At 37.8% G+C, this 22723-nt stretch overlaps 1 protein-coding gene across 1 annotated transcript in view; it reads left to right on the forward strand.

The window, feature by feature from the left end:
• The window catches only part of Lrp4 (LDL receptor related protein 4), a 122661-nt gene that overhangs the window by 37340 nt on the left and 62598 nt on the right, over positions 1 to 22723 (forward strand). The window contains exons 11-17 of the mRNA XM_081991285.1: positions 1 to 154; positions 2766 to 3530; positions 7886 to 8062; positions 8130 to 8291; positions 11037 to 11252; positions 11311 to 11597; positions 15124 to 15420. Coding sequence (XP_081847411.1) covers positions 1 to 154; positions 2766 to 3530; positions 7886 to 8062; positions 8130 to 8291; positions 11037 to 11252; positions 11311 to 11597; positions 15124 to 15420 — 2058 coding nt within the window. The remainder of the gene's footprint in view (positions 155 to 2765; positions 3531 to 7885; positions 8063 to 8129; positions 8292 to 11036; positions 11253 to 11310; positions 11598 to 15123; positions 15421 to 22723) is intronic.

A 22723-nucleotide genomic window follows, 5' to 3' on the forward strand; every position in this document is an offset into this window, starting at 1 on the left:
ATGTCGCTGAGTAACAGCAGATACTCCCTTATCCTGAGAGGACTACATAACGCAATATCTTTGGACTATCACTACAACAAGCAATTGATCTTTTGGACTGACGTATCAACGGATAAGATCAAAAGGGCGGCAGTGAACGGTTCTGGAGTTACAAGTAAGTAAAATCCGGAAATATCGATTTTAGTGAAACTTTTGAATCTGAAATTTGACCACCCTGTAACTCGGTTATTTTTTGGAGTTCTGAGCGGTTGAACTACTCAAATTAACCGCCTTGAGCTCCTCTTTCCTGTGGTGTTAACCAAAAAATTCTACTTGAAAAATTGCGTACAGGGTAGCCCAAAAACCGTTTCCACCATACTTTTCGTGCACACCCTGTAATTTTGAAGCAATTGAGGTTTTGCAAACTTACGGTGCTGGATTAAGGAGCTGATTAGGAACATTTTTGCTCTCTTGCAAATTTTTCGTAACTCTTACTGTTTTCGAGTTATCTGACAAAAACTGGTATGGTGCAACAAATTTTCATGTTAGTGAAATAGTGCTTTGAAATTTGAACACCCTGTAACTCGGTTATTTTTGGGAGTTCTGAGTGGATGAACCACTCAAATTAACCGTCTTGAGCTCCTCTTTTCAATGGTGTAAAGCAAAAAATTCTATCTTAAAAATTGTGTACACGGTGACCAAAAACAGTCAATCACCATACTTTTTATGCACACCCTGTATACTGGAAGCAAAAAAGGGCCCTGAAAACTTACGGTGTTGAGTTAAGAAGATGATTAGAATAATTTTTAGTATTTTTTAGCGCATAAAGTGTCATATTTGACAGGTTGAAATCCAATATGGCCGCGGTCAGTTAGTAGCCCAGGAAAATCTCTAATTTGGGCAAAATTTCGATACACTGTTCCAAAAAATCGTCCATAACTCGCTTATTTAAAACATTCTTTATAAACATGTCAGATGACCGTAGATAGCTAAGAAACGGGGCTATCACATGACGTTGAGCGGGCGGGGCTAGGTTTCGCCGTTTGGCCGCTAGAGGGCTACAAAGTTAATAAAATTTTTTGGCAGTTTTTTGCCTATATCTCCGAAACGGTTTGAGCTGGAAGTGTGAAATTTTTACACAACATGTACCTCGATATAACGCAAATTTTACTATACGCACACTTTTTCTGTAAAATGTTGCGTTTAGCAGTAAAAAAATAAAAACTATAATTTTCAAATTTTTTTGAATAGGGCCACAGCAATTTTTTGGAAAAAAATTTTGAAATTTTAAAATTGGTTTTTACCTGGGAAATCCCTTTAGGCTGATGCCTCAAAACGGGCTGAGGGTGCAAAAGGCTGATTACGGCCCTGATAAGTGAGCCACGCCCTTAAAACTGTCAAAAATGCAAACATTTGAAGGTCACAGCAAAAATGGCACTACCTACAGTCAATTTGACACCGGAAATGGATTTCCAAGGTCAAAATTAGTCTGTAAAGACAGTTTGGTTAAGGTGGTACCAATATGGCGGCGGTGGTTGTGGTACCACTAGTCTAGAAAACTGTAATTTAGGGAAATTTTGGTGCATTTCTTGGTTCAGTACCAAATAACTGGCTTATTTGAAACACCCAGTATACAACCACCGTATAACAAAAGAAAGCTAATAAATGGGGCTATCACGTGACGTTGACAGGACACCGCTATGTTGCACCGTTTGGCCGATAGAGGGCGCTAAAGTTGATTAAACTTTTAAAAACATTTTTGAAAACATCAATGCAGTTTTGGTCGGATAACTCGAAAACGGTAAGAGTTACGAAAAAATTGCAAGAGAGCAAAAATGTTCCTAATCAACTTCTTAATCCCGCACCGTAAGTTTGCAGAACCTCAATTGCTTCAAAAATACAGGGTGTGCACGAATAGTATTGTGGTAACGGTTTTTGGGCTACCCTGTACGCAATTTTTCAGATAACATTTTTTGGTTGGCACCACTGAAAAGAAGAGCTCAAAACGGTTAATTTGAGTGGTTCAACCACTCGGAACTCCAAAAAATGACTGAGTTACAGGGTGTTCAAATTTCAAAGCACTATTTCACAAAAATGAAAATTCGTTGCACCATACCAGTTTTTGTCAGATAACTCGAAAACGGTAAGAGTTACGAAAAATTTGCAAGAGAGCAAAAATGTTCCTAATCAACTCCTTAATCCCGCACCGTAAGTTTGCAAAACCTCAATTGCTTCAAAAATACAGGGTGTGCACGGAAATTATGGTGGTAACGGTTTTTGGGCTATCCTGTATGCAATTTTTCAGATAGAATTTTTTGCTCAACACCACTTAAAAGAAGAGCTCAAGACGGTTAATTTGAGTGGTTCAACCAATCAGAACTCCCAAAAATAACCGAGTTACTGGGTGTTCAAATTTCAGACCACTATTTCACTAAAATGAAAATTTGTTGCACCAAACCAGTTTTTGTCAGATAACTCGAAAACGGTAAGAGTTACAGAAAATTTGCAAGAGAGCAAAAATGTTCCTAATCAACTGCTTGATCCCGCACTGTAAGTTTGCACAACCTGAATTGCTTGAAAAATACAGGGTGTGCACGGAAAGTATGGTGGTAACGGTTTTTGGGCTACCCTGTATACAATTTTTAAGATATAATTTTTTGGTTTGCACCTATAAAAAGAGGAGCTCAAGACGGTTAATTTAAGTGGCTGAACCACTCAGAACTCCCAAAAATAACCGAGTTACAGGGTGATCAAATTTCAAACCACAATTTCGGGTGATGTTTCAGCGATCGTGAGCTCCGGCCTGGAAAGCCCCGGCGGTATAGCGGTGGACTGGATCCACAACCTCCTGTTCTGGACCGATTCCGGCACGAAACGAGTGGAAGTATCGGACATGGACGGCACCCATCGCGTTATCATCGTCTCGAACGAATTGGACAAGCCCAGAGCGATCGTGGTCCATCCGGGGGAGGCGCTGATTTTCTGGTCCGATTGGGGACCGAATCCGAAAATCGAACGAGCCGAAATGGACGGCTCGAATCGAAAAAGCGTCGTAAACGAATCGGTTTTCTGGCCAAACGGTCTCACTTTGGACCACACCGACAATCAACTGTACTGGGCCGATGCCAAGCACAACGTCATCGAGGCGGCTCGGTTGGACGGTAGCAAACGCCGGAAAATCGTCACCAAAGGCCTGCCTCATCCGTTCGCATTGACCATATTCGAGGACGCCATCTTTTGGACGGATTGGCACACTAAATCGATAGCGACGGCCAATAAGGTGACGGGAGCCGGTTACAAGGCGCTGCATTCGTATTTGCACTTTCCGATGGACGTGCGTAGTTACCATCCGCAGCGACAGCCCAACTACGCGAATCGCTGCGGTAGCGGCAACGGCGGCTGTCAGCATTTGTGTTTGCCGAACAGGCGAGCGTTTAGTTGCGTGTGCCGGATGGGGCAGCGATTGAAGAGCGATCGGAAAAGTTGCCTGAAACCGGACAAGTTTCTGCTGTTCGCCAAGAAGAAGGATATACGCATCAAGCATCTGGATGGTGAGTTGAATTTTGGGTATGTTGTTGTGCTTTGAATTATCTACGATTCAGCAAAAAAATGGCGTCGATAACTCGACTGGTTGCTGAGATATCCTAATTCAAGTCTAAGTGCGACTCTTTAACTGAAACTCAGACTTTAGCTAACTATAGACTTATGAAAAGTAGAGAAGCAGTCAAGCTATCTCAGTGAATTTTGGATATCTTATTCTACCTTCGATTCTCTAAAATTCAGCAAAAAAATGGCGTCGATAGCTCCACTGGTTGCTGAGATATCCTAATTCAAGTCTAAGTGCGACTTTTTAACTGAAACTCAGACTTTAGCCAACTTGAGGCTTATGAAAACTAGTGCAGTCCAGTTAGCTCAGTGAATTTTGGATATGTTATTCTGCTGTGAATTCTCTACGATTCAGCAAAAAAATGGCGTCGATAGCTCGACTGGTTGCTGAGATATCCTAATTCAAGGCAAAATGTGACTTTTTCGAAAATTACTAAAAAACGGTCAATAATCACAGTTTTGCGACGTTGCCAAAGTAACCATTTTTCTTAAAATTACTTCAAACTGTTGAATAATTACAGTTGTGCGACGTTGCCAAATTAAACATCTTTCTTAAAATGACTTCAAAGTGTTGGATAATCGTAGTTGTGCGACGTTGCCAAATTAAACATTTTTTCTAAAATTACTTGAAAATGTTGAATAATTACAGTTTTTGCAACGTTGCCAAATTGAGTATTTGTTCTAATATTACTTGAAATGTCTTAATAATCACAGTTGTGCGACGTTGCCAAATTAAATTTTTTTTCTAAAATTACTTGAAAATGTTGAATAATCACAGTTTTCCAATGTTGCCAAATTGAGCATTTGTTCTAAAATTACTTGAAAATTCTTAATAATCACAGTTGTGCGTCGTTGCCAAGTTGAGCATTTTACGGAAAATTACTTGAAAATGTTGAATAATCGCAGTTTTGCGACGTTGCCAAATTAAACATTTTTTCTAAAATTACTTAAAAATTCTCAATAATCACTGTTTTGCAACGTTGCCAGAATTATCATTTTTCATAAAATTACATGAAAATGTTGAATAATCGCAATTTTGCAATGTTGCCAAATTAAACATTTTTCTTAAAATTACTTCAAATTGTTGAAAAATCACAGTTTTGCGACGTTGCCAAATTAAACATTTTTCCTAAAATTACTTGAAAATGTTGAATAATCGCAGTTTTGCGACGTTGCCAAATTGAGCATTTTACTTAAAATTACTTTAAAATGTTGAATAATCACAGTTTTGCGACGTTGCCAAATTGAGTATTTGTTCTAAAATTACTTGAAAATGAAGAATAATCACAGTTGTGCAACGTTGTCAAATTGAGCATTTGTTCTAAAATTATTTTAAAATGTTGAATAATCACAGTTTTGCAACGTTCCCAAATTGAGCATGTTTTTTCTAAAATTACTTGAAAATTCTCAATAATCGCAGTTTTGCAACGTTGCCAAATTGAGCATTTTACGGAAAATTACTTGAAAATGTTGAATAATCACAGTTTTGCAATGTTGCCAAATTGAGCATTTTTCTTAAAATTACTTGAGAATGTTGAATAATCACAGTTTTGCAATGTTGCCAAATTGAGCATTTTACGGAAAATTACTTGAAAATGTTGAATAATCACAGTTTTGCAATGTTGCCAAATTGAGCATTTGTTCTAAAATTACTTGAAAATTCTTAATAATCACAGTTGTGCGTCGTTGCCAAGTTGAGCGTTTTACGGAAAATTACTTGAAAATGTTGAATAATCAGTTTTGCAATGTTGCCAAATTGAGCATTTTTCTTAAAATTACTTGAGAATGTTGAATAATCACAGTTTTGCAATGTTGCCAAATTGAGCATTTTTCTAAAAATTACTTGAAAATGAAGAATAATCGCAGTTTTGCAACGTTGCCAAATTGAGCATTTGTTCCAAAATTACTTAAAAATTCTCAATAATCACAGTTGTGCGACGTTGCCAAATTAAATTTTTTTTCTAAAATTCTTGAAAATGTTGAATAATCACAGTTTTGCAACGTTGCCAAATTGAGCATTTTTCTTTAAATTACTTGAAAATGTTGAATAATCACAGTTTTGCAACGTTGCCAAATTGAGCATTTTTCTTTAAATTACTTGAAAATGAAGAATAATCGCAGTTTTGCAACGTTGCCAAATTGAGCATTTGTTCTAAAATTACTTGAAAATTCTTAATAATCACAGTTGTGCGTCGTTGCCAAGTTGAGCATTTTACGGAAAATTACTTGAAAATGTTGAATAATCGCAGTTTTGCGACGTTGCCAAATTAAACATTTTTTCTAAAATTACTTAAAAATTCTCAATAATCACTGTTTTGCAACGTTGCCAGAATTATCATTTTTCATAAAATTACATGAAAATGTTGAATAATCGCAATTTTGCAATGTTGCCAAATTAAACATTTTTCTCAAAATTACTTCAAATTGTTGAAAAATCACAGTTTTGCGACGTTGCCAAATTAAACATTTTTCCTAAAATTACTTGAAAATGTTGAATAATCGCAGTTTTGCGACGTTGCCAAATTGAGCATTTTACTTAAAATTACTTTAAAATGTTGAATAATCACAGTTTTGCGACGTTGCCAAATTGAGTATTTGTTCTAAAATTACTTGAAATGTCTTAATAATCACAGTTTTGCAACGTTGTCAAATTAAACATTTTTCCTAAAATTACTTGAAAATGTTGAATAATCGCAGTTTTGCGACGTTGCCAAATTGAGCATTTTACTTAAAATTACTTTAAAATGTTGAATAATCACAGTTTTGCGACGTTGCCAAATTGAGTATTTGTTCTAAAATTACTTGAAATGTCTTAATAATCACAGTTTTGCAACGTTGTCAAATTGAGTATTTGTTCTAATATTACTTAAAAATTCTCAATAATCACAGTTGTGCGACGTTGCCAAATTAAACATTTTGCATGAAATTACTTGAAAATGTTGAATAATCGCAGTTTTGCAACGTTGCCAAATTGAGTATTTTTCTTAAAATTACTTGAAAATTTTGAATAATCGCAGTTTTGCAACGTTGCCAAATTGAGTATTTTTCTTAAAATTACTTGAAAATTTTGAATAATCGCAGTTTTGCAACGTTGCCAAATTAAGCATTTTTTCTAAAATTACTTAAAAACGATCAATAATTGCAATTTTGCGACGCACTTTTAAAATTATGAAATTGATAAATTAAAGATACGAAAAAATTTGAAATTAAAATTTAATAAATATGAAATTAATTAAAAAAAATTAATAAATCCAATTATGAATGAAAAAACTCCTAAATTGATGAAATTGTCCAGTTAAAAACAGTTTTTAATTAATTTAAAAAAAATAAAAATTAATAAATAAAAAAAAGTTAATATACCCAATTTTGAATGAAAAAACGCCTAAATTGATGAAATTGTCCAGCTAAAAACAGTTTTTCATAAATTTAAAAATCTAATTAAATAAAAAAAAATAAATAAAACAAAAGTTAATATACCCAATTTTGAATGAAAAAACGCCTAAATTGATGAAATTGTCCAGCTAAAAACAGTTTTTCATAAATTTAAAAATCTAATTAAATAAAAAAAAATAAAAAAAATAAATAAAACAAAAGTTAATATACCCAATTATGAATGAAAAAACTCCTAAATTGATGAAATTGTCCAGTTAAAAACAGGTTTTAACAAATGTAAAAAAAAAAATTAATAAATAAAAAAAAGTTAATATACCCAATTTTGAACGAAAAAATTGCTAAATTGATGAAATTGTCCAGTTTAAAACAGTTTTTTAATAAATTTAAAAAATAAAAATTAATAAACCTAATCATGAATGAAAAAATTCCTAAATTGATGAAATTGTCCAGTTAAAAACAGTTTTTAATAAATTTTAAAAATAACAAAATTAAAAAAAATAAAAAATTAATAAACCTAATTATGAATAAAAAAAACTCCTAAATTGATCAAATTGTCCAGTTAAAAACAAATTTTTAATAAATTTTAAAAATAACAAAATTAAAAAAAATAAAAAATTAATAAACCTAATTATGAATGAAAAAATTCCTAAATTGATGAAATTGTCCAGTTAAAAACAGTTTTTAATAAATTTTAAAAATAACAAAATTGAAAAAAAAAATAAAATTAAAAAACCTAATTATGAATAAAAAAACTCCTAAATTGATCAAATTGTCCAGTTAAAAACAATTTTTAATAAATTTAAAAAATAATGAAATAAAAAAAAAAAAATTATAATTTTTTTTCCGTTCTCAAATTTCAGTATTCAAGACCAGAAAGTGCACTTTTTCACGTAGCTTTTTTTCGCAGGTTCAGCAGAAAAACAGTACGAAACCGTCATTCCGTTAGACGGAGTGAAAAACGCCGTTGCCATAGCGTGGGACTCGAAAACGAACTACGTTTACTGGACCGATATCGCTTTGAGATCGATAAACCGAGCCTACTGGAACGGATCCGACCATCAAGTGATCGCGCACTCGAATATAGGTCGGTAGAGCGCAGGCGGAAAGTGGTTTTTCCGCACGCAAAAATCATGTTTTCGGTGATTTTCTAGCGTCGCCCAAAGGTGTGGCGTTCGATTGGATCGCGGAGAAAATCTATTGGACCGATTACGAGGCGTCGTTGATCGAAGTGGCCAATGGGGACGGAACCAAGAGGTCGCTGTTGATATGGGAGAATTTGGATAAGCCGCAGGATATTGCAGTCGATTCGACTAGTAAGTTGGCATGGTCCTTCGAGCCGGATCGATCCGTTTAATAGGAAATTTAGTGAGGATTCCAAAAATGTGCTTAAAACTGTCATTTTCCCACTCCAAGTGGGTTTTACACGCGATTTTGTTCCTGACTGTCCTTTCAAACTGTGTTTCTGGCAGTTCAAATTTTGACACCGCTTTTCTTTCTGACTCTACCTCTTTTTGTAGTGTTTTTAATGTCATTGGATAGGAAATTTAGTGAGGATTCAAAAAATGTGCTTAAAACAGTCATTTTCCCACTCCAAGTGGGTTTTACACGCAATTTGTTCCCTGACTGTCCTTCCAAATAGTGTTTCTGGCAGTTCAAGCTTTGACACCTCTTTTCTTCCTGACTGTACCTCTTTTTGTAGTGTTTTTAATGTAATTGGATAGGAAAATAAGTGAGGATTCCAAAAAAGTGCTTAAAACAGTAATTTTCCCACTCCATGTGGGTTTTACACCCAATTTTGTCCCTGACTGTTCTTTCAAACAGTGTTTCTGCCAGTTTAAACTTTGACACCGCTTTTCTCCCTGACTGTACCAAATTGTGTAGGTTTTTTAGACTATTGGATAGGAAATTTAGTGAGGATTCCAAAAATGTGCTTAAAACTGTCTTTTTCTGACTCCAAGTGGGTTTTACACGCGATTTTGTCACTGACTGTCCTTTCAAACTGTGTTTCTGGCAGTTCAATTTTTAGCACCGTTTTTCTTCCTGACTGTACCAAATTTTTTAGTGTTTTTTTAGGTTATTGGATAGGCAATTTAGTGACGATTCCAAAAATGTGCTTAAAACACTCATTTTCCCACTCCCAGTGGGTTTTACACGCGATTTTGTCCCTGACTGTCCTTTCAAATAGTGTTTCTGGTAGTTCAAACTTTGACACAGTTTTTCTTCCTGACTGTACCTTCTTTTGTAGTGTTTTTAATGTCATTGGATAGGAAATTAAGTGAGGAATCCAAAAATGTGCTTAAAACTGTAATTTTGTCACTCCAAGTTTGTTTTACTCGCAATTTTGTCCCTGACTGTCTTTTAAAACAGTGTTTCTGACAGTTCAAACTTTGACACCGCTTTTCTTCCTGACTGTACCTTTTTTGTAGTGTTTTTAATGTCATCGGATAGGAAATTTAATGAGGATTCCAAAAAAGTGTTTAAAATAGTCATTTTCCCACTCCAAGTGGGTTTTACACGCGATTTTGTCACTGACTGTTGTTTCAAACAGTGTTTCTGCCAGTTTAAACTTTGACACCGCTTTTATTCCTGACTGTACTTCTTTGTTTAGCGTTTTTAATGTCATTGGATAGGAAATTTAGTGAGGATTCCAAAAATGTGTTTAAAACAGTAATTTTCCCACTCTAAGTGGTTTTTACACGCGATTTTGTCCCTGACTGTCCTTCCAAACTGTGTTTCTGCCAGTTCAAGTTTTGACACCGCTTTTCTTCCTGACTGTACCTTCTTTTGTAGTGTTTTTACTGTCGCTGGATAGGAAATTAAGTGAGGATTCCAAAAATGTGCTTAAAACACTCATTTTCCCACTCCAAGTGGGTTTTACACGCGATTTTGTCCCTTACTGTTCTTTCAAACTGTGTTTCTGGCAGTTCAATGTTTGACACCGCTTTTCTTCCTGACTGTACTCTTTTTTCTACTGTTTTTAATGTCATTGGATAGGAAATTTAGTGAGGATTCCAAAAATGTGCTTAAAATACTCATTTTCCCACTCCCAGTGGGTTTTACACGCGATTTTGTCCCTGACTGTCCTTTCAAATAGTGTTTCTGGTAGTTCAAACTTTGACACAGTTTTTTTTCCTGACTGTACCTTCTTTTGTAGTGTTTTTAATGTCATTGGATAGGAAATTAAGTGAGGATTCCAAAAATGTGCTTAAAAGAGTCATTTTCCTACTCCAAGTGGGTTTTACAGGCGATTTTTGTCTATGACCCCCCATGCCCTTGAAAATTGTGTTTCGGAAACACGTCACGTGACCTTAAAGGACCAGTTACAAACTTGCAAAAGGATTTTTAAGCCAAATTTAAGCTGAAAACCATGAAAATGCTATACGGAACATCCATAACAGTCACGTGACCTCTCTTGACCAATTGCGAGCTTAAAAGTTCTCTGACAAGTAACGTTTAAGCTAGAATTGTAACCGAAACAGTCACGTGACCTTAGAAGACCAATACAAGCTTGCAAAAGGTTTTTTAAGCCAAATTAAAGCTGAAAACCATGAAAATGCTTTATAGAACATGGGCAACAATCGCGTGACATCTGTAGACCAATTGCAAGCTTGAAAATCCTCTGACAAGTAAAGTTTAAGCTAGAAATGTACCCGATACAGTCACGTGACCTTAAAAGGCCAATTACAAGCATGCAAAATGTTTTTTTTAAGCCAAATTTCGCAAGAATCCGCAAGAATTGCCGTTTAGCATAGTGATCGAAACGCGCAACATTATGGTCCTTCGAGCCGGTTAATTTGCTCCGGTTCGAAGGACCATGTCTAAACGTGTCCAAGGACGGTAGCCAACAGTATTTATAGGAATGTTTCACTTAGTTTTATGTCTTTTACACCAGAAATTCTCGTTTAGATCGTTTTCCGAGTCTTCTCAGGTACATAACTACACAAATATGGTCCTTCGAGCGGGATTAGGAGCTTTTTGACTCTAATCCGGCTTGAAGAGCCGGGAAAAGGAAATCTCCAGCAAGACAACACTTTTAAGTGAAATCTATCGATTTCCAGATGGATTAATGTTTTGGGTGGACGCGGGGGTGCAAAAACGCATCGAAAGAGCCCACATGGACGGCAGCAACCGTTTAGTTGTAGTGTCAACCAACGTATCCATGCCGACAGGCCTGGCAATCGATCATCTCACCTCGAAAATCTACTGGGTGGACAGCGCGACCAAAACCATTAATTTAGCTAAATTCGACGGTACTGGACGCAGAGTTTTGCTATGTAATACCCCCGGACAATCACCCCGTCCATCCATTTACCAGGGAAATAACGATTTCAGCTGGTCCTGGCTTACCGTACCCGTACGGACTGGACGTGTACGACAATTACGTGTACTGGAGCGATTGGCTGACGAAATCCATCCAGAAAGCCCACAAACTGTCCGGCGAGAACCAAACCACTGTCGTGTCGTACGTGCCCGATTCGATGGGAGTGAAAATATTCCACAGAAACCGGAAAATCAGCCGTACCGGATGTAACAACGGCAACAATGGAGGTTGTTCCGATTTGTGTCTGTTGAAGCCCAAAGGGCATTCGTGCGCTTGTCCCACTGGAGTTACTCTGGAGGTAAGTTTTGATTGAGTTTCTTCTGGTAGTTTTACATTGTTAACAGTGGAAGAAAGTATAGAGCGCGGGGATGGGTAAAGCTACCCTCCCAGGAAGGTTAGGGAAGATGGTTTTGAGGTTTTCCTACAAAAATTGCCTTTGAAAAATGTCACACTGTTGGAGCAGCAGATGTGGTATTGTTGGCAGTTTAGCGAGCGGAAATATGTGGCAACGTCGCATTTTAAGCTTTCTTTTCAGCGACACTAGAAACCAGAAGCGCGGTTGCCAAATGCTTCTCAGAATCTTCAGAATGTCAGTAGAATACATCTCCTTGGTCTCCAAAGAATTGAAAATGCGATAACTTTGTTAATTTTGGGCGGGGAACGAGCGGTAAAAAGCGGCAACGTCGCATATTAAGCCTACTTTGCAGCGACAGTAAACGCCAAAAGCGCTGTTGCCAAATGCTTCTCAGAGACTTCAGAATGCCAGTACAGATGCACCTCTCTGGTCTCCAAGGAATTGAAAAGTCGATAACTTTGTTAATTTTGAGCGTTCAGCGAGCGGTAAAAAGTGGCAACGTCCCATTTTAAGCCTTCTTTCCAGCGATACTAAAAACCAGAAGCGCGGTTGCCAAATGCCTTTTAGAGAACTCATAATGTTACTAATGATATAACTCTTGGATATCTGATAACTTGAAAACTTGATAACTTTGTTAATTTTGAGCGGCGAGCGAGCGGTAAAAAGTGGCAACATCGCATTTTAAGCCTTCTTTCCAGCGACACTAGAAACCAGAAGCGCGGTTGCCAAATGCTTTTCAGAGGCTTAAAAATGTTACTAGAGATATAACTCTTGGATATCTGATAAATTGAAAACTTGATAACTTTCTTAATTTTGAGCGGCGAGCGAGCGGTAAAAGGTGGCAACGTCGCATTTGAAGCCCTCTTTCCAGCGACAGTAAACGCCAAAAGCGCGGTTGCCAAATGCTTCTCGGAGACTTCAGAATGTCAGTAGAATTACATCTCCTTGGTCTCCAAAGAATTGAAAAGTCGATAACTTTGTCAATTTTGGGCGTGGAGCGAGCGGTAAAAAGTGGCAACATCGCATTTTAAGCCCTCTTTCCAGCGACAGTAAAAACCAGAAGCGCGGTTGCCAAATGCTTTTCGGAGGCTTAAAAATGTTACTAGAGTTATAACTTTTGGATATCTGATAACTTGATAACTTTGCTAATCTTAGGCGTAGAGCGAGCGGTAAAACGTGGCAACATCGCATTTTAAGCCCTCTTTTCAGCGAAACTAAGCGCCAAAAGCGCGGTTGCCAAATGCTTCTCAGAGACTTCAGAATGTCAGTAGAGATACATCTACTTGGTCTCCAAAGAATTGAAAAGTCGATAACTTTGTTAATTTTGAGCGGCGAGCAAGCGGTAAAAAATGGCAACGTCGCATTTTAAGCCGTCTTTCCAGCGACACTAAAAACCAGAAGCGCGGTTGCCAAATGCTTCTCAGAGACTTCAGAATGCCAGTAGAGTCGCATCTCTTTGGTCTTCAACGAATTGAAAAGTCGATAAGTTTGTTAATTTAAGGCGCTCAGCGAGCGAAAAAAAGTGGCAACATCGCATTTTAAGTCTTCTTTTCAGCGACACTAAACGCGAAAAGCGCGGTTGCCAAATGCTTCTCGGAGACTTCAGAATGTCAGTAGAGATGCATCTCCTTGGTCTTCAAAGAATTGAAAAGTCGATAACTTTGTTAATTTTGGGCCTGGAGCGAGCGGTACAACGTGGCAACGTCGCATCTTAAGCCCACTTTCGAGTGACACTAGAAACCAGAAGCGCGGTTGCCAAATGCTTCTCAGAAACTTCAGAATGCCAGTACAAATGCATCTCTTTGGTCTTCAAGGAATTGAAAAGTCGATATCTTTGTAAATTTTGGGTGGCGAGCAAGCGGTAAAAAGTTGCAACGTCGCATTTTAAGCGCTCTTTCCAGCGACACTAAAAACCAGAAGCGCGGTTGCCAAATACTTCTCAGAGACTTCAGAATGCCAGTAGAGATGCATCTCTTTGGTCTCCAAAGAATTAAAAATTCGATAACTTGGTTAGTTTTGGGCGAAGAGCGAGCGGTAAAAAGTGGCAACGTCGCATTTTAAGCCTTCTTTCTAGCGACACTAAAAACCAGAAGCGCGGTTGCCAAATGATTTCAGAGGCTTAAAAATGTTACTAAAGTTATAACTCTTGGATATCTGATAACTTGAAATCTTGATAACTTGGTTAGTTTTGGGCGGGGAGCGAGTGGTAAAAAGTGGCAACGTCGCATTTTAAGCCCTCTTTCCAGCGACAGTAAACGCCAAAAGCGCTGTTGCCAAAAGCTTCTCAGAGACTTCAGAATGTCAGTAGAGATACATCTACTTGGTCTCCAAAGAATTGAAAAGTCGATAACTTTGTTAATTTTGAGCGGCGAGCAAGCGGTAAAAAATGGCAACGTCGCATTTTAAGCCGTCTTTCCAGCGACACTAAAAACCAGAAGCGCGGTTGCCAAATGCTTTTCGGAGGCTTAAAAATGTTACTAGAGTTATAACTTTTGGATATCTGATAACTTGATAACTTTGTTAATCTTAGGCGTAGAGCGAGCGGTAAAACGTGGCAACATCGCATTTTAAGCCCTCTTTTCAGCGAAACTAAGCGCCAAAAGCGCGGTTGCCAAATGCTTCTCAGAGACTTCAGAATGTCAGTAGAGATACATCTACTTGGTCTCCAAAGAATTGAAAAGTCGATAACTTTGTTAATTTTGAGCGGCGAGCAAGCGGTAAAAAATGGCAACGTCGCATTTTAAGCCGTCTTTCCAGCGACACTAAAAACCAGAAGCGCGGTTGCCAAATGCTTCTCAGAGACTTCAGAATGCCAGTAGAGTCGCATCTCTTTGGTCTTCAACGAATTGAAAAGTCGATAACTTTGTTAATTTAAGGCGCTCAGCGAGCGAAAAAAAGTGGCAACATCGCATTTTAAGCTTTCTTTTCAGCGACAGTGAACGCGAAAAGCGCGATTGCCAAATGCTTCTCAGAGACTTAAGAATGCCAGTAGAGATGCATCTCTTTGGTCTTCAAAGAATTGAAAAGTCGATAACTTTGTTAATTTAAGGCGCTCAGCGAGCAAAAAACAGTGGCAACATCGCATTTTAAGCCTTCTTTCCAGCGACACTAAAAACCAGAAGCGCGGTTGCCAAATGCTTCTCAGAGACTTCAGAATTTCAGTAGAGGTACATTTGCTTGGTCTCCAAAGAATTTGTTGTCATTTTTGGATGTTTAACGAGCGGTAAAAAGTGGCAACGTCGCATTTTAAACCCTCTTTCCAAAGACCATAAACACCAGAAACACGGTTGCCAAATCTCTGCCTAGTTATTTCAAAAGTTATTTGGGTGGTACAACTATCATAAATATGCATTTCGTGTCTCTGTCGGGTACCTTAAAATGTCAGCTGTTAGCTAATTCGGTGGTTTGAAGCGACTTTCAAGAGATGCAACGTTGCATTTTGCTCATTCGTGTTTGTTTCCTTCCTCAGAAAGACAAGAAAACCTGCACAAACGGTCCCTTAAACTACCTGATAATGGCACACCGCATGGAGATCCGTCAAATCTCTTTGGACGTGCCGTATATGGTCGATGTGGTGATGCCGTTCGCGCATCTGAAACTGGCCACTTCGGTGGATGTCGATCGGAAAACTGGTCAAATCTACTGGACCGACACCACGGAGGGATCGATACAACGGGCGGATCCAAGTGGAAAGTCCCGGAAGAACATCATCACGAGGGAAATCGACGGTCCTGATGGAATTGCCATCGATTCGACTGGACGAAAGGTATTTGAAGCAAATCTGTTTGTTTTGTGGGTTTATTAGGGAGAATTTGCGATCCGTTTCCCCTTTTCACTCTTATTTCATGGTGTGGACCTGATTTTCATGAAACTCAAGGTATCAACAACCTTCCCAGCTACTTTGCATGAAAACAAGCCAAAGTGACTGTACTTGGGGTCCAAATTGCTCACAAAGATAGTAAATTGGTTGGTTCCTTCAGTGAAATACAGAAAATAATCGATTACTTACTTTAAAGTACTTTGCGGGACAGTTATGACCCTGATTTTCATTAAACTCAAGGTATCAACAACCTTTCCGGCTACTTTGCATGAAAACAAGCCAAAGTGACTGTACTTGGGGTTCAAATTGCCCACAAAGATAGTAAATTAGTTGGTTCCTTCAGTGGATTACAGAAAGTAATCGATTACTTACGTTAAAATACTTTGCGGGACAGTTATGACCCTGATTTTCACAAAACTCAAGGTAACAACAACCTTCCCAGCTACTTTACATGAAAACAAGCCAAAGTGACTGTACTTCGGGTTCAAATTGCCCACAAAGATAGTCAATTAGTTGGTTCCTTCAGTGGAATACAGAAAGTAATCGATTACTTACGTTAAAGTACTTTGCGGGACAGTTATGACCCTGATTTCCACAAAACTCAAGGTATCAACAACCTTCCCAGCTACTTTGCATGAAAACAAGCCAAAGTGACTGTACTTGGGGTTCAAATTGCTCACAAAGATAGTAAATTAGTTGGTTCCTTTAGTAGATTACAGAAAATAATCGATTACTTACTTTAAAGTACTTTGCGGGACAGTTATGACCCTGATTTTCATGAAACTCAAGGTATCAACAACCTTCCCAGCTACTTTGCATGAAAACAAGACAAAGTGACTGTACTTGGGGTTCAAATTGCTCACAAAGATAGTAAATTAGTTGGTTCCTTTAGTAGATTACAGAAAATAATCGATTACTTACTTTAAAGTACTTTGCGGGACAGTTATGACCCTGATTTTCATGAAACTCAAGGTATCAACAACCTTCCCAGCTACTTTGCATGAAAACAAGACAAAGTGACTGTACTTGGGGTTCAAATTGCTCACCAAGATAGTAAATTAGTTGGTTCCTTCAGTGGAATAGAGAAAGTAATCGATTACTTACGTTAAAGTACTTTGCGGGACAGTTATGACCCTGATTTCCACAAAACTCAAGGTATCAACAACCTTCCCAGCTACTTTGCATGAAAACAAGCCAAAGTGACTGTACTTGGGGTTCAAATTGCTCACAAAGATAGTAAATTAGTTGGTTCCTTTAGTAGATTACAGAAAATAATCGATTACTTACTTTAAAGTACTTTGCGGGACAGTTATGACCCTGATTTTCATGAAACTCAAGGTATCAACAACCTTCCCAGCTACTTTGCATGAAAACAAGACAAAGTGACTGTACTTGGGGTTCAAATTGCTCACAAAGATAGTAAATTAGTTGGTTCCTTTAGTAGATTACAGAAAATAATCGATTACTTACTTTAAAGTACTTTGCGGGACAGTTATGACCCTGATTTTCATGAAACTCAAGGTATCAACAACCTTCCCAGCTACTTTGCATGAAAACAAGACAAAGTGACTGTACTTGGGGTTCAAATTGCTCACCAAGATAGTAAATTAGTTGGTTCCTTCAGTGGAATAGAGAAAGTAATCGATTACTTACGTTAAAGTACTTTGCGGGACAGTTATGACCCTGATTTCCACAAAACTCAAGGTATCAACAACCTTCCCAGCTACTTTGCATGAAAACAAGCCAAAGTGACTGTACTTGGGGTTCAAATTGCTCACAAAGATAGTAAATTAGTTGGTTCCTTTAGTAGATTACAGAAAATAATCGATTACTTACTTTAAAGTACTTTGCGGGACAGTTATGACCCTGATTTTCATGAAACTCAAGGTATCAACAACCTTCCCAGCTACTTTGCATGAAAACAAGACAAAGTGACTGTACTTGGGGTTCAAATTGCTCACCAAGATAGTAAATTAGTTGGTTCCTTCAGTGGAATAGAGAAAGTAATCGATTACTTACGTTAAAGTACTTTGCGGGACAGTTATGACCCTGATTTCCACAAAACTCAAGGTATCAACAACCTTCCCAGCTACTTTGCATGAAAACAAGCCAAAGTGACTGTACTTGGGGTTCAAATTGCTCACAAAGATAGTAAATTAGTTGGTTCCTTTAGTAGATTACAGAAAATAATCGATTACTTACTTTAAAGTACTTTGCGGGACAGTTATGACCCTGATTTTCATGAAACTCAAGGTATCAACAACCTTCCCAGCTACTTTGCATGAAAACAAGCCAAAGTGACTGTACTTGGGGTTCAAATTGCTCACAAAGATAGTAAATTAGTTGGTTCCTTTAGTAGATTACAGAAAATAATCGATTACTTACTTTAAAGTACTTTGCGGGACAGTTATGACCCTGATTTTCATGAAACTCAAGGTATCAACAACCTTCCCAGCTACTTTGCATGAAAACAAGACAAAGTGACTGTACTTGGGGTTCAAATTGCTCACCAAGATAGTAAATTAGTTGGTTCCTTCAGTGGAATAGAGAAAGTAATCGATTACTTACGTTAAAGTACTTTGCGGGACAGTTATGACCCTGATTTCCACAAAACTCAAGGTATCAACAACCTTCCCAGCTACTTTGCATGAAAACAAGCCAAAGTGACTGTACTTGGGGTTCAAATTGCTCACAAAGATAGTAAATTAGTTGGTTCCTTCAGTGGAATAGAGAAAGTAATCGATTACTTACGTTAAAGTACTTTGCGGGACAGTTATGACCCTGATTTCCACAAAACTCAAAGTAACAACAACCTTCCCAGCTACTTTGCATGAAAACAAGCCAAACTGACAGTACTTGGGGTTCAAATTGCTCACAAAGATAGTAAATTAGTTGGTTCCTTTAGTAGATTACAGAAAATAATCGATTACTTACTTTAAAGTACTTTGCGGGACAGTTATGACCCTGATTTTCATGAAACTCAAGGTATCAACAACCTTCCCAGCTACTTTGCATGAAAACAAGACAAAGTGACAGTACTTGGGGTTCAAATTGCCCACAAAGATAGTAAATTAGTTGGTTCCTTTAGTAGATTACAGAAAATAATCGATTACTTACTTTAAAGTACTTTGCGGGACAGTTATGACCCTGATTTTCATGAAACTCAAGGTATCAACAACCTTCCCAGCTACTTTGCATGAAAACAAGACAAAGTGACTGTACTTGGGGTTCAAATTGCTCACCAAGATAGTAAATTAGTTGGTTCCTTCAGTGGAATAGAGAAAGTAATCGATTACTTACGTTAAAGTACTTTGCGGGACAGTTATGACCCTGATTTCCACAAAACTCAAGGTATCAACAACCTTCCCGACTACTTTGCATGAAAACAAGCCAAAGTGACAGTACTTGGGGTTCAAATTGCCCACAAAGATAGTAAATTAGTTGGTTCCTTCAGTGGAATACAGAAAGTAATCGGTTACTTACGCTAAAGTACTTTGCGGGACAGTTATGACCCTGATTTCCACAAAACTCAAGGTATCAACAACCTTCCCGACTACTTTGCATGAAAACAAGCCAAAGTGACAGTACTTGGGGTTCAAATTGCCCACAAAGATAGTAAATTAGTTGGTTCCTTCAGTGGAATACAGAAAATAATCGATTACTTACTTTAAAGTACTTTGCGGGACAGTTATGACCCTGATTTTCATGAAACTCAAGGTATCAACAACCTTCCCAGCTACTTTGCATGAAAACAAGCCAAAGTGACTGTACTTGGGGTTCAAATTGCTCACAAAGATAGTAAATTAGTTGGTTCCTTCAGTGGAATACAGAAAGTAATCGATTACTTACGTTAAAGTACTTTGCGGGACAGTTATGACCTTGATTTTCATGAAACTCAAGGTATTAACAACCTTCCCAGCTACTTTGCATGAAAACAAGCCAAAGTGACTGTACTTGGGGTTCAAATTGCTCACAAAGATAGTAAATTAGTTGGTTCTTTCAGTGGAATACAGAAAGTAATCGATTACTTACCTTAAAGTACTTTGCGGGACAGTTAGGACCCTGATTTCCACAAAACTCGAGGTATCAACAACCTTCCCAGCTACATTGCAGGAAAACAAGCCAAAGTGACTGTACTTGGAGTTCAAATTGCCCACAAAGATAGTAAATTAGTTGGTTCCTTCAGTGAAATACAGAAAGTAATCGATTACTTGCGTTAAAGTACTTTGCGGGACAGTTATGACCTTGATTTTCATGAAACTCAAGGTATTAACAACCTTCCCAGCTACTTTGCATGAAAACCAGCCAAAGTGACTGTACTTGGGGTTCAAATTGCTCACAAAGATAGTAAATTAGTTGGTTCCTTCAGTGGAATACAGAAAGTAATCGATTACTTACGTTAAAGCACTTTGCGGGACAGTTATGACCCTGATTTCCACAAAACTCAAGGTATCAACAACCTTCCCAGCTACTTTGCATGAAAACAAGACAAAGTGACTGTACTTGGAGTTCAAATTGCTCACAAAGATAGTAAATTAGTTGGTTCCTTCAGTGGAATAGAGAAAGTAATCGATTACTTACGTTAAAGTACTTTGCGGGACAGTTATGACCCTGATTTCCACAAAACTCAAGGTATCAACAACCTTCCCAGCTACTTTACATGAAAACAAGCCAAAGTGACTGTACTTGGGGTTCAAATTGCCCACAAAGATAGTAAATTAGTTGGTTCCTTCAGTCGAATACAGAAAGTAATTGATTACTTACGTTAAAGTACTTTGCGGGACAGTTATGACCCTGATTTCCACAAAACTCAAGGTATCAGCAACCTTCCCGACTACTTTGCATGAAAACAAGCCAAAGTGACAGTACTTGGGGTTCAAATTGCCCACAAAGATAGTAAATTAGTTGGTTCCTTCAGTGGAATACAGAAAGTAATCGGTTACTTACGCTAAAGTACTTTGCGGGACAGTTATGACCCTGATTTCCACAAAACTCAAGGTATCAACAACCTTCCCAGCTACTTTGCATGAAAACAAGCCAAAGTGACTGTACTTGGGGTTCAAATTGCCCACAAAGATAGTAAATTAGTTGGTTCCTTCAGTCGAATACAGAAAGTAATTGATTACTTACGTTAAAGTACTTTGCGGGACAGTTAGGACAGTTATGACCCTGATTTCCACAAAACTCAAGGTATCAACCACCTTCCCAGCTACTTTGCATGAAAACCAGCCAAAGTGACGGTACTTGGGGTTCAAATTGCCCACAAAAATAGTAAATTAGTTGGTTCCTTCAGTGGAATACAGAAAGTAATCGATTACTTACGTTAAAGTACTTTGCGGGACAGTTATGACCCTGATTTCCACAAAACTCAAGGTAACAACAACCTTCCCAGCTACTTTGCATGAAAACCAGCCAAAGTGACTGTACTTGGGGTTCAAATTGCCCACAAAGATAGTAAATTAGTTGGTTCCTTCAGTGGAATACAGAAAGTAATCGATTACTTACGTTAAAGTACTTTGCGGGACAGTTATGACCCTGATTTCCACAAAACTCAAGGTAACAACAACCTTCCCAGCTACTTTACAGGAAAACAAGCCAAAGTGACTGTACTTGGAGTTCAAATTGCTCACAAAGGTAGTAAATTAGTTGATTCCTTCAGTGGATTACAGAAAATAATCGATTACTTACTTTAAAGTACTTTGCGGGACAGTTATGACCCTGATTTTCATGAAACTCAAGGTATCAACAACCTTCCCAGCTACTTTACAGGAAAACAAGCCAAAGTGACTGTACTTGGAGTTCAAATTGCTCACAAAGGTAGTAAATTAGTTGGTTCCTTCAGTAGATTACAGAAAATAATCGATTACTTACGTTAAAGTACTTTGCGGTACAGTTATGACCCTGATTTTCACAAAACTCAAGGTAACAACAACCTTCCCAGCTACTTTACAGGAAAACCAGCCAAAGTGACTGTACTTGGGGTTCAAATTGCCCACAAAGATAGTAAATTAGTTGGTTCCTTCAGTGAAATACAGAAAGTAATCGATTACTTACGTTAAAGTACTTTGCGGGACAGTTATGACCCTGATTTCCACAAAACTCAAGGTATCAACCACCTTTCCAGCTACTTTGCATGAAAACCAGCCAAAGTGACCGTAATTGGGGTTCAAATTTCTCACAAAGATAGTAAATTAGTTGGTTCCTTCAGTGGAATACAGAAAGTAATCGATTACTTACGTTAAAGTACTTTGCGGTACAGTTATGACCCTGATTTTCACAAAACTCAAGGTATCAACAACCTTCCCAGCTACTTTGCATGAAAACCAGCCAAAGTGACTGTACCTGGGGTTCAAATTGCTCACAAAGATAGTAAATTAGTTGGTTCCTTTAGTAGATTACAGAAAATAATCGATTACTTACTTTAAAGTACTTTGCGGGACAGTTATGACCCTGATTTCCACAAAACTCAAGGTATCAACAACCTTCCCAGCTACTTTACATGAAAACAAGCCAAAGTGACTGTGCTTGGGGTTCAAATTGCTCACAAAGATAATAAATTAGTTGGTTCCTTCAGTGGAATACAGAAAGTAATCGATTACTTACGTTAAAGTACTTTGCGGGACAGTTATGACCCTGATTTCCACAAAACTCAAGGTATCAACAACCTTCCCAGCTACTTTGCATGAAAACAAGCCAAAGTGACTGTACTTGGGGTTCAAATTGCTCACAAAGATAGTAAATTAGTTGGTTCCTTCAGTGGAATACAGAAAGTAATCGATTACTTACGTTAACGTACTTTGCGGGACAGTTATAACCCTGATTTCCACAAAACTCAAGGTATCAACAACCTTCCCAGCTACTTTGCATGAAAACAAGCCAAAGTGACTGTACTTGGGGTTCAAATTGCTCACAAAGATAGTAAATTAGTTGGTTCCTTCAGTGGAATACAGAAAGTAATCGATTACTTACGTTAACGTACTTTGCGGGACAGTTATAACCCTGATTTCCACAAAACTCAAGGTATCAACAACCTTCCCAGCTACTTTGCATGAAAACAAGCCAAAGTGACTGTACTTGGGGTTCAAATTTCTCACAAAGATAGTAAATTAGTTGGTTCCTTCAGTGAAATACAGAAAGTAATCGATTACTTACGTTAAAGTACTTTGCGGGACAGTTATGAGCCTGATTTTCACAAAACTCAAGGTATCAACCACCTTCCCAGCTACTTTGCATGAAAACAAGCCAAAGT

The sequence above is a fragment of the Ips typographus genome, linkage group LG12 (genome assembly GCF_016097725.1).
Source record: "Ips typographus isolate SLU linkage group LG12, UJ_Ityp_2.0, whole genome shotgun sequence".
Lineage (NCBI taxonomy): Eukaryota > Metazoa > Arthropoda > Insecta > Coleoptera > Curculionidae > Ips > Ips typographus.